At 39.0% G+C, this 13,704-nt stretch overlaps 1 protein-coding gene across 2 annotated transcripts in view; it reads right to left on the minus strand.

The window, feature by feature from the left end:
* LOC124127667 (polycystic kidney disease 1-related protein-like) overlaps positions 1 to 13,704 on the minus strand; it is a 239,132-nt gene that overhangs the window by 189,619 nt on the left and 35,809 nt on the right. For both annotated transcript variants that reach the window (XM_048387457.1, XM_048387453.1), the window contains exon 5: positions 11,870 to 12,013. In XM_048387457.1, the coding sequence (XP_048243414.1) occupies positions 11,870 to 12,013 (144 nt within the window). The remainder of the gene's footprint in view (positions 1 to 11,869; positions 12,014 to 13,704) is intronic.

Consider the following 13,704-nt stretch of genomic DNA (forward strand, 5'->3'; position numbering starts at 1 on the left):
GCCGACTACACCTTCAGAGCACACAGAAACTGTACAAGAGAACAATCTGCTAGCAACAAAGGAATTTGCTACACTGTCCAGAAAGCCTGTGTTTTCTAATCAGAGATAACAAGGAAGGCCCCGCCCAGCGGGATAGAGTCAGATCACCTCTCAAACTCACTTCCTTGGATGACCAAATATCCTGGCATGTTTATTGAGATCTAAACAGCAAAAGTCATGGAAAGGTTGCCGCCAATTTCTTCGAACCAGTGAGCATCATGCAAATGTGATAACCTTGTCACCTCCCAACCATCTAGCAGTCTCATTAATGCAGGGATCAAGGCATGAACATAATGGTCAGGCTCGTTGTCATGGGGAAACTGATGCTTGTTTGTGGTCTAATGTGCTATAATATAATAAAACAGTCATTGTCGCCATTAGTCCTGTTGCAATCATTTAATCCTTTACACAGCCTGTGTGTCACGATAATAGCTGTCGTCCTGTCAACTGATGGGCTCTTGTGAAGGGACTGCTTCGTTCTTATCGTAACAAAAAATTTCCAGTTCCAGATGAATTTAATATTTTTAGATGCACAAATATATATTCAGTAATTCATAAAGACTTATAAGAAATAGTGATGTCATTCAGATTGCCTGACCGACCATAATAATCATTTATTTTTTACACACTTTTCTTTATAGTCTGATAAGATCCTTTCTGTAATTGGCACAAATTATTCTGAATGGTACAGACAACCAAGATGGCAACTTGTATTGCCATGGTGTTGGCGCTCACAAATGTCAAAAGTGATTAAATCATGAAATTTTAGAATTATGACAACAGAACATAGATTCATGCTTTCCAAAAAAAGAACAAGATAATAAAAAGCATGTCTCCCTACCCTGTCATGAAATAAAATGAAATGGAACTCTAAGTTTTATGTCATGTCAGCAATATTTCAGTAAGTTGTGTCACTTTAGATGCACAAGCACAAAACTGATAATATTTATTTTTGAACTGTCAAAGGGTTTTCTTACAATGCATTAGGGCTGGGACGGGTAACTCGGGTACCCGGGTCGGGTGGGTACTGAGTAGGACCCAGGTACCCACAGGACTAACCGGACCGTGCTTAGTCACGTGATAGATTGTTTAATGACAAAAATGATCGAGAACTCTATTGTTACACTACAAGTCACTAATGTATGCATTCCTTCTGATTTTTCATATGGTTGAATAAAGATATAACTTAATTCAACTTCAGTGTATGAATGACCAGATTGTTTAATACATGTATTTAAATACGTTTTGCCAGGGCTGTGCTAAAAATGTTCCCAATCAGACATTTTGGGACATCTCCTGAGACCTACAGTGGGTACCCGAGTAGGGTCGGGTAATAGGGCGTTGGGTACCCGGGTAGTAAATTTGGACTCGTCCCAGCCCTACAATGCATATGTATAGGACAAATATTCCAGATATTTCAGTGCCCAAATTGTCTACCTTGGTAACTCAACAATTCAGTCTTGGAGTAAGTAGTTCTCCAATCCCAGTCTGAGCATTGCCATAAATGTCATCCAGATACTGGCAGTGTGGCAGAGCTCTGATAAGATTATACCCAGACAAGAATGAAGGGATCAGTTCTGTAGCCCATGAAAACATCCTGGGTGAGCTCCACACAAAATGGACAGATAACACTACATGCCAACCAGTGTTACAAATTAACAAGGATCACAGGCTCTGATAAAAAGCTATCAGAAACCATTTTTCAAGATCCATTCATGGCAATTAAGGACTAAGAAATGCTTCACTTTTCGCTCCTAAGTTCATGAAGTAAACTTTGGATTTAAACATTTTGTTCACCAGTTTCACAACCTAATACTATCCTTCAACAGATATATATACTAGTTATATATGTGACAAAAAGCTGGACATGAAGATATTCACAAGAGTGAATCGACCATAATGATGAACACCCATCCATTCGCCTCAATAGTGAGTGTATGAGTGAGTGAGTTTGGTTTTAAGCCGCTTTTAGCAATATTCCAGCAATATCACGGCGGGGGACACCAGAAATGGGCTTCACACATTGTACCCATGTCGGGAATCGAACCCGGGTCTTTGGCGTGACGGGCGAACGCTTTAACCACTAGGCTACCTGACCGCCCCTCGCCTCAATAGCCTTGTTTAGTGACACTGTAGCTCAATCACTCTTGTAACTATTATTTAATTAAAAAATAAATTTCTTGCACTTATGCATTAACAATCAATGAAAATTACTCTTCTGAATTAAAAATAGAGCCACACGGCTCTGTAGCTAACCTTACCTACTGACTTATGTAGTTTTAATGTTATGATGCTTCAACTTACTTTGGTAAAAATATCTATGGTGAGGTTCAGATAATTTGGTGCCAAAGATTCTGGGGGAAAAGGTTAAAAAGTATTCGATCTTCTCATGGTCATTACATACACACAAAGTTTGAGCCCAGTGGTTCTTTAACAAACAAGGTATTTAAAAAACTTTCAAAATATTATCAAAAATATACAATAAAATCACATTAATCTGAACGAGATATGTTTTCATGAGAAGGAACTTGCATACCTAATTTCAGCTTTACAGTAAGTCAAGCAGTATCAGAGGATAAAGTATTTCAGACCATGGCAAAAGTGCAAAGGTCAGTGTCGGTTACTGGGAGGTCACATAGGTTCTTACTAGCCCGTCGCATGAAAAAGACCCTTCCTCGAAGTGCTGTAGGTCCCTTAAATGAAAATATGTAAAAAACATATTATATGTTTGACCGAAAACCACATACTTGCTGCATATCAACTTTGATGATGATGTCCACAAATAGGAGCGTTATGGCTGAAAATGAGATTTTGATTTGGGCACTATAGCAGCCATGTTTAAAATCGGAAAGGAACTTGGTGAGCATGTTTTAGAGACACTGCAGCTGGATCACTCCAAATTTCAGCTCCATGGGCTCTGTTGTTTCAGAGAAGATGTCGAAAATGCAAAAAGGAACCTCCTACAAGTCAGTCCTTGATATATTTCATCAAATCAGACGTCCTAAAGTGACCTGCACATGGAAAGGATGTTTTCCTGATGATCCCGATCATAAAGGGGATGTTTCTGTGCCATGAGTTAATGAGATGTTTACCACTTTGATGAAACAACAATCGCAATGCTGAAAAACCTAGAAACATCTTCAGGGTGAATCTCGGATACAAACCCACAACCATATGTTTCTTGCACGCCTAAGGGACTCAACTCTGCACATCAAACTGCCCTGCCCTAAATGACTGGGCAACCTGTGCCCCATCCTATTCAGAAGAACTACGACTAAGTTCCCCATTTGTTGCCGGCACACCACGAGTCCAGACACTGTTACACTGTTAATGACTTCCAGTGCAAACAACAGGTCATAACAGTGTCAACTATTTGTGAAAGGAACATCAAAATTTTTCGTAAGTAAACAGTGTTGCTAAGATCCAAAGGAGTCCTAATCCTGTGAGACTAAAACTATCTAATATATCCTCTTGCTATGGGTTTTTGAGCCCCTGAGAAGTATTCTCATTAAATGATCTTTAATAACAATCCCAATACACTAAATTTCAGTCTTAGCTTTGAGAACATTTATTTCTGTCAACGCTTGGATGGTCAAATGACCATGTCTTGTAGGTTTATAGCGATAATGCCTTGTTGAGCAAGACGATTCAATCAGGTGCCATCTTGTTACCGTCCCATTATTTCAAGCCCCTACATTACAGTCAAGTAAAAATAGATCCACAACATGGTCAACACCGGAAATGCTCATTTGACATTATAGACAGATTTACAAACATCAGCAGATACATAATCGGTATATATATACGATTGTTCTGATGCAAAATTATCACCTCATCAAGTTTAATTAAATGTACATTAGTGAAAAAGTAGGTTTTGAGGTATGTTTTCATTACTTATTTAATATCTTATTCTTTTCTAGTGCAGCTTAATTCGCATCATAACTTCAGCAGCAAGTGGCGAACACTTTGATATCTTCTGTGGCCTTGGAAGCGTCTACTTTGATTACATCGTTAAGTATGTGGTCATGTATGAAGGGGCTTAAAAAAAGGTGACGCTAAATAAATGAATGACGTGGGAATAGTATGTTCCTGAAAACAAAAGCTGCCTATACGAGACAAAATAACAATATACTGATAAGCAAGTGGAATGAAATTGTTGGTGTGATTTTCTTTTGTGAAACACATTGAGTGTATTGCTTTCTATTCCTCAGAGTCAGTCAATGTTGTTTAATATCATAGTCAGAAGTCTTCAGGCAAGATCAGATCCTACTCCTGCATCATATCACATCCCTGTAACCTGTATCACACACGAACACCTTTCCCACATTCCACACCCCGCCCTGCTGTACCCCCTGCACTACAGCAGCCTCCCCATGGCTTCAGGTGTATGTGACCTGCCAGTTATGTCTGCCCAGCAACCTGTACTATGCAAGAAGCCTGCTGCTGGCTACATGAAAGGCGGTATTGTCAGTCCAGCCCTCACAGTGACCAGCTTGAGGATCCGAAGGGACATTGATACCCTCATCAATCACAGGGTTTCATCAAGTTGCTGACTTTGGCGGAAATCAAACAATCAGGCTTTTTTCTTCTTCTTGTCCCTGTATAGCTACGAAACTGTAGAGGCTGTAGGGACTCAAATACGCCAAACAGTAGAGGCTGTAGGGACTCAAATGCCCCAAACTGTAGAAGCCGTAGAGGCTCAAGTACCCCAAACTATAGAGGCTGTAGAGACTCAAATACCCCAAACTGTAGAGACTGTAGAGACTGAAGGGGCTCAAATACCCCAAACAGTAGAGTAGAGGCTGTAGAGACTGTAGGGACTGTAGGGACTCAAATACCCCAAACTGTAGAGTAGAGGCTGTAGAGACTGTAGAGACTGTAGGGAATCAAATACCCCAAACTGTAGAGTAGAGGCTGTAGAGACTGTAGGGACTGTAGGGACTCAAATACCCAAAACTGTATAGTAGAGGCTGTAGAGACTGTAGAGACTGTAGGGACTCAAATACCCCAAACTGTAGAGTAGAGGCTGTAGAGACTGTAGGGACTCAAATACCCCAAACTGTAGAGAAGAGGCTGTAGAGACTTTAGGGACTCAAATACCCCAAACAGTAGAGTAGAGGCTGTAGAGACTTTAGGGACTCAAATACCCCAAACAGTAGAGTAGAGGCTGTAGAGACTGTAGGGACTCAAATACCCTAAACTGTATAGTAGAGGCTGTAGAGACTGTAGAGACTGTAGGGAATCAAATACCCCAAACTGTAGAGTAGAGGCTGTAGAGACTGTAGGGACTCAAATACCCCAAACTGTAGAGTAGAGGCTGTAGAGACTGTAGGGACTCAAATACCCCAAACTGTAGAGTAGAGGCTGTAGAGACTTTAGGGACTCAAATACCCCAAACAGTAGAGTAGAGGCTGTAGAGGCTGTAGAGACTGTAGGGACTCAAATACCCCAAACAGTAGAGTAGAGGCTGTAGAGGATGTAGAGGCTGTAGAGGCTGTAGAGACTGTATAGGGACTCAAGTAGCCCAAACAGAAGAGTAGAGGCTGTAGAGACTGTAGGGACTCAAATACCCCAAACAGTAGAGTAGAGGCTGTAGGTACTCAAATACCCCAAACAGTAGAGTAAAGGCTGTAGAGGCTGTAGGGACTCAAATAGCCCAAACAGTAGAGTAGAGGCTGTAGAGACTGTAGGGACTCAAATAGCCCAAACAGTAGAGTACAGACTGTAGAGACTGTAGGGACTCATATAGCCCAAACAGTAGAGTAGAGGCTGTAGAGGCCGTAGAGACTGTAGAGGCTGTAGGGACTCAAATACCCCAAACAGTAGAGTAGAGGCTGTAGAGACTTTAGGGACTCAAATACCCCAAACAGTAGAGTAGAGGCTGTAGAGGCTGTAGAGACTGTAGGGACTCATATAGCCCAAACAGTAGAGTAGAGGCTGTAGAGGCTGTAGAGGCCGTAGAGACTGTAGAGGCTGTAGGGACTCAAATACCCCAAACAGTAGAGTAGAGGCTGTAGAGACTGTAGGGACTCATATAGCCCAAACAGTAGAGTAGAGGCTGTAGAGACTGTAGGGACTCATATAGCCCAAACAGTAGAGTAGAGGCTGTAGAGGCTGTAGAGGCTGTAGAGACTGTAGGGACTCAAATACCCCAAACAGTAGAGTAGAGGCTGTAGAGACTGTAGGGACTCATATAGCCCAAACAGTAGAGTAGAGGCTGTAGAGACTGTAGGGACTCATATAGCCCAAACAGTAGAGTAGAGGCTGTAGAGGCTGTAGAGACTGTAGAGACTCAAATACCCCAAACAGTAGAGTAGAGGCTGTAGAGACTGTAGGGACTCAAATACCCCAAACAGTAGAGTAGAGGCTGTAGAGACTTTAGGGACTCAAATACCCCAAACAGTAGAGTAGAGGCTGTAGAGACTGTAGGGACTCATATAGCCCAAACTGTAGAGTAGAGGCTGTATAGAGACTGTAGTGACTCAAATACCCCAAACAGTAGATTTTATTAAATATTGCTCTTGTAACAGTGTTTAGCTCTGGTTGACCTCCTTTTTTAAAAGTAACCCTTTATCAACTTGAAAGTCAAATACCAAAATATTTCCAATTTTCTTTAGAGTTCTCCCAAAAGGTAAGTTATTATTCAGTCATCACTACAAAGACAGGTCTGTGGGATGGCCTGCACTGAAGAATGTGTGTTGAAAGTGACATCTCTCATCCCTAAGGTATTACATTTCATGTTTGTGTGCCTTCTATATATTATTTCTGCACCTTCAACATGAAACTGGTCGCTACAGGATGCTGCTTTCAAAAGAAAACAGGACACCCTGTACCCGATACTTTCTGAAGGGTTGAACAAATAGTCTTGTCTAAGGGGAGGAAAAGGGAAATGGGCCTACAAACAGCCTTTGTTGCCTATCAAAATATCTCCCATAACTCAGCGTGATGGATAATTTACCTTTGTAGAGAAATTGCAACCTGTGATCTCCGTTGAGAGGATGATCTTCTCAAGGAGGTGAAGATAGGTGGTGAAGTTCTCATCATCAATATTGCAGTTTAACGGCCAAGGCAACAGACAACAAATCACTTGTTCGCCATGCATGTCTAAGTTTCCCATAAGATTGCATAACAGGATTATTACTTGGGATGGAAATATAGAGTAAAATGGTTCGAAGATGGATGAGGGCAGACACAAGTTTAAAGTTTGAGAGATGTTCTGCTATTTGAAGAAATCGTTAAATGATCTTACTCTGCTAACAATACAGCCGACACAGAAAAACCTTATCATCCATGCTACTGTTGGATCAACATTAAACACACAAAACACACACTATACATCTTCATCTATGCATGTTAACGGTAAATGCTTAGTTTCCAGTATTGAGAATTGGTTTGGAACATATTTTCAGTTATTTATCAATTATTTGTCGTACTATTATAATGTGGATTATAACAATAAATTGTCTGTCTTTTCCAGAAATTGTATGTAAAAGATTTGTAGTTAAATTTTTTAGTATCATATTTCATAAAAGAAAATACCTTATTAGCTGCAAATTGAAAATACATTTGTTCATGAATAATTATTACCGATCAAGAGTTTGATTAATCTTTTGCATTATGCAAATTTGCAAATATCCTTTTGCATTTCTCCACAATCAATTATATTAATTATTGATCATTGCATCAGTGCAGGAAACTGATCAATCGTTGACTGGAGTGTACACGTCACTTGGTGATGGTCCTGTAACCAAGGTGTGATGCCTATCACAAGGCGATTCCCATCTTCTGGACAGTGTGTATCAAGGGTGTGCACCACCCACTGCTGGTTGACTGCATCTACCAATAATTATACATCTACTTATATGGGTTTGTCAACACACAATGCATTACTTGTCCAGGATTAAGACTGGGTTCATCGTGGCAAGGTTGTGAATCACTGTTTGACAAAACTGACTCATTCTTCAAAATGAGGAAGCAGTTTATTTGGACGGGAAGGTTTTGCGGCAAACCAGGAGGTATTTTCACAACTACGTCCAGTTATAGTGGAGGGCGGGGTGGGCAAAACGTGAGTGACTGTACATAACGTGCCTGAATCATCAAGAGACAACTTAAGTGCTTTGAGACATTAAAAATTCAATTCACGCCAGCCATAAGTGAACAATATACAAATTGGATGGTTTAGAACTAAAAATTTGAATACAAAAATCTTCACTGAAATACATGTGGGAACCAAACTCTAAACATAAGGTACCCGAAACTACCACACCCCAAATATAGTGTAGGTTAGTGTAAAAATATATTGTTAACAATCACTTCTTTTAGGTGTGAGTCAAGCAAGCTTACGACAGGATGTGAGATTCCTGGGACATGCATAAACTGTTAAACAACAATACATACGCACAGTGCAAAACACACTATATATTAATGTGTTGGAAAATCATGGGACATTTAAGAAAAGTAAGCCTACGACAAATGTTTTGACATAAAGACAAGGCATCTTTTAAACTGGTATACAAATTACACGGACATGAAAAAAATGAAAAAGGAAAAGAATAATCTGAAAATCACTACTTGTTTTTATTCTGCAGAATACATTTTTTTATGTTCAGAACAAAAATATGTTTTGTATAAATAGATTAAAAGGTTACATTAGGTAAAATGATGAGACAAGCTTCACTAACGGTGTACACATGAACATATTCAGATAATGTTTCATAGCAGAAAAAAATCATAAAATTCTCAAACAATTAGAAACTTTCGCCAAATTATCTGTAAACTGGTTGAAAAAAATAAATTCTGAAAAAGTTTTCATTAAAAGTCAGCAGTCCTGGCCGAGGAACTCTGTCACTGATACCACAGTTCCATATCCACCAAGTTTATGTCAGTGCAGTTTTATAAGATGATACCATGACTTACAATGATGCCATAGTGACTGGTGTGTTCCTTGTCCCCCAGTTTTGTGTATTGCTACACATTCATGCCGGCATTATTCCAACTACCCCCAGACACTGGCCTACACATTAAACAGATTGTAAGCCTTCCATTATTGTCTAACCACGGCTTTACAGCAGTAACAAAAACAGGCTTGAAATGACACTTTCCTGACAAATCTATTATGAAAACCTTGGGGTTTTAGAGGTTTTCTTAACCTTTAAGCACAGTCCTCGCGCTCTTCCTTGACTTCTATGACAGATTTCGCACATACATTTCACAAATACTAACATGACTTTTTAAATGTTCAAATCGTGACTTCCTTGATATTTTGTCTTCATGATTTTCAAATGCTTGCAGCCCATCATTCTATGTCTAAAGGTCAACTGATTCTAGGGGCTGCATCGGCAATTGCTGCTATTGTTCATATCCAAGAAATCATATGTTCCACAAATGTTTGAAACTGACGTAGAACTTCCGCCGACGATGGATCTTGATGGCACCTGCAACGTATTTCGTTTTATTGTTCCTGGCATTCCGATACCCATTCTCCACACAATCAGCAAACTTCTAATGTTTATAGACGCTGGACGTTTTTCGCATCCATGAATGATATTTGATTGGTTGAATTGTTAAGATTTGAATTCAAATGTCCTCAAAATTGAAAACACTTGTGTAGTCATGGACAATGCATTGAGCAATGTGTCAAACTGAAACACCTTAAATTTGGTTTTATGGAACCTTTTGATATGATTTATGAAATATTCATGTAGCTGTTTAATCAAACCAAATAACACATGGTGCATAGGGCCAGATTTTCTTTTTCTTGGTAAACCGATTTGTGAAAGAAACAATTGTCTCTCAGTTTCATCTATTACATGCACTATATCCTTTGTGGTCGTCTCATTCAGCGTTAACTAAACCCTGATTGTGCCATATTAAGTGAAATTGTCCACATAAACAAATTTCTCTAAATTAACAAAACATTGGTTCAGCATAATGTTGTTTGTATCTATTGCGTCCTTCCAAACAGTATATGTTCAGAATGAAGCAGTTTGTGTAATACCAGGGTCAGGGCAGGTGGTAGTGTACTGCAGCAACAGGGATTTCCCAGGGAGTTTTAACTTAGTGTTGGATGCAGATAATTTGGAGAAGAAAATATTCTTAAAAAATGATTTTTTCAAAGCCCTCATTTATGGAATTTAAGGTTGTACACAATACTCAATTAAGTAATGTAAAACTATATTTCTCTTTATTAGTATTGTTGTTAGTGAAATAGAATACACCTTTGCAAAGTTGAAACATTAAACTCAATTTTAATCACACGAAATTGTAAATTTGGAATTGTCCTTTACTTAATTTTTCTGCAGTTTTTGGACTAAATATCAGCCTCTAAGAATGCCTTGGGAAATCAAGGTTTTCTATGAGTCCCCCTTCAGATAGTACCCAGCTAAAAAAGACTATATAGTCAAATGTCTTCAACCATGATCCTATTCTGAAGGAACACCAGTCAATACTTCTGTCCAGACAATTTGTCTGCACAGCCAAAGTGCATTGAACAAGCATGTTGAAAAGTCTCTTTGTTTATGCAGGACAATATGTCCCCAGCATGCTAATCTACAACACCATACACTGATATAAAACACAAGTGGCAAGAGCCAGAACATAGAATCAAATAAGGGTCACAAGAGCCACCATGGAAATAGAAACAACCGCTAGTCGTTCTTTTCATGTTGGGCACACAGTGTGGTTCATGTTTTTGACATTACAAGAGGGGCACCAATTGTTTGCCTATAAAAGGACCGGCCTTATCCTACACCTTGTGGGATAAATACCACCTGAAAAAAATAAAGTTAATGAAACAATATGAGCCGGAGGGTGTGCCTTCCCCCTGCACTGGGCACTGCGGTGTAAATACATGCAACACAATGGATTCCTGCAAGTGGCCGCCACATGGGGACTGGGCTCACCACGAGGGGGGGCCTGACTCCTCTATCCATATCCATTACTAGTTCTGAAAATGGTGCCAGGCTACATACATCACACGAGGTATAAAAGAATACAGGGATACGAAACATTGACAGTTATCCAGCTTGAGATATGCACATCAGTCTGACTGAAGATTCAAAGAAAACTGGTGAATGTGCGTCTGACGATGATGAGTTCTGTCTGGGATATTCCAACCATTTTTCTTTTTCGGTGACAATACCAAGGTTCAAACCAGTTTTAAGATGAAGATTTCCTTTATGCAAAATTTCAACCACAAAATGACTTTAAACATTGAAAGGAGTACCTGTCCCTTGCTTGTTAGCTTATCTTAAACAAATTGATAACAATAACGCATTTTTATTACAGAAAAAAGAACTAAACAGGACACAGATTTCTTTTGAAGCATGATAGAAGTTTGAAAATTTCATGTAAGTCCTTCCCATTGGAGTTTTATGTATCTTGTTCCTGTCTTTGGCAGTTTCTGTCAGTTGCATCAGTTTGTTAACAAGACATTTATACACATCAATGCCCAAACTCTCTGAGCATGTATCAGTATGTATGGCTGCATGACAGGGCAACCAGAGGCCATTGAGTTCACATTTGGTTGATTGAAGGTCCACCAACCTTTGTTTCATCAAAAACAGAGAGAAAAAAATTATCAAAATCTACATATCTTTTTGGGGACGAAACATGTTCCACATGAGGTTTTTTTTGCATACTCAGTGTTGTTTTAAAAAACACACAAATATTATGTTCAATAGGACATAATTTTCTCTCTCTGTCTTGTGACATTGGAAAATAAAGAAATAATGGCCTAAGATTGCATTCTGTGTCTGTGAATGTGAAGTGCTGTAAGAGTGGTACTGGTGTACCCCCGTTGTGAGCCCCCGAGCGCCCCCCCCCCGCTTACCAACATGGATGGTGCCAGCTCTTGTAAAGGTGAACACACTTCGAGAGGAAACCTTGCGTCCATATCCTGTGACATTGGCACTAAACTGTTCGCCATCTACTCTCCAAACAAGCTTGTAGCTTTTAAGCCATTCTTCATCTGATTCTGAAAATATATACAATATGTGCAACTTTAAAAAACACCTCAAATTGACAGGAACAATGTAAAAGAGTAACATTTGGTGCAGGCACACTTGCTGAGTTGGTAGTGTGACCAGGCAATTAGCGGTTCCTGGAGGAAACGATGAATCTGTGCCAAGCATTTCAAGACAGGTGAAAGATCATTGACTTGAGGACACTTGTTTAAAACATAATGACAGTTTATGTGTCCTAGCCCAAAATTACCCTTTTGTTACTTTTTACGGATTTTATTATTCTGAACTAAGTGTGTGCAGGGAGTCAATCCCAAGCCATGGATATGATATGTAAATCAATGAACAAAGGCTACAGCAAGGATGAAATGCTGATAAATGACATAATACCTCCCTCTCATAGACACAGTGCAAAAGGCATATCATAAGCTGTTTTTAAGCATGATAAACCTTACAAACAATATCTCATCCGTCTTTAAGTAACTGTTTGAACATAAATAAAACACATAATAACATAATAGCTATTTTGCCTGTAGCACTTTCATCATTCACATACAGTATGAGGAATATGGACCATCATAATGTACTTATCATTATTATTATGATTATTATTACTATGGGCAAATCACACCCCAACTAGCTTGTCAGTGACTGGAGTTGGGCCTGTGTCCCCTTGGGGGCCCCATGCAATCCATCACACTAAGAGGATCACAGGCTCGTTATTTGACAATCAATTTCAGTCACATTTCAGCGTGGTCAAGTTCACAACTGGTACAGTCCTTGATAGATGTAGATGAGGCCACACAGATATCAACTCCTCCCTACCTGTAGCTCCATCCTCATCATGTCTCACACATACCGCTTTGTATTTCAACTTAGTCCACAGTTAGTCTGCATGAACGTCTTTGTAACAATTTTTTTTATCTCATACCCAACTGTTTCTCTATTAAATCTTCAAGCAGTCTCCACTTGGGTTGATTTAACGAGAAAGACGATAGTGGCAAATTGAACAAAAGTGGCTGACATTGTAGGACGTTTCCTGAATGCCTCAGTGTCTAAGTGGTTGGAATAGCATTACAAAGTAATCTACCGGGTACAGCTTTCAAGTTGTAATGTCTTTAAATATTTGTTTACATGTCGGTGTACGTTCAGAAATTCTTTTTAAATTTCATTTTCCATTTCATTGTTTTAATTACGTGTGTGCTCCAAATCCAATACAATACAATTTATATTCAGTTTGGTAGAAATACCATACAATACAATTTAAAATCAGTTTGGTAGAAATACCATACAATACACTTTATATTCAGTTTGGTAGAAATACAATACAATACAATACAATTTATATTCAGTTTGGTAGAAATACCATACAATCTTTATTTTGTGTGGTAGGAATACTTTTCAGTTTGGTAGAAACAATCATTGGGATGTTACATTAAGAACTAAAGTTTGTCATATTTCACATCCATGATGAATGTACATATTTAAATCAATCCCAATACTGCTGTACAAATGACCACAGCTCTCGTATCATCATCATGCACTATTACGCACAACATCATAAAGAATTCTAACAAATCGTATACACTGAAATCAAAATGACCGCCCAAAATAACGTAATACACTACATAATTTTCAGCTCCCCATTACGGATTCAAATTACAGTTAAAGTGTGGAGCTCTAGTACAATCATATATTTGAAATA

This window comes from Haliotis rufescens, unplaced genomic scaffold (assembly GCF_023055435.1).
Source record: "Haliotis rufescens isolate VD_foot unplaced genomic scaffold, xgHalRufe1.0.p SCAF_10, whole genome shotgun sequence".
Taxonomy (NCBI): domain Eukaryota; kingdom Metazoa; phylum Mollusca; class Gastropoda; order Lepetellida; family Haliotidae; genus Haliotis; species Haliotis rufescens.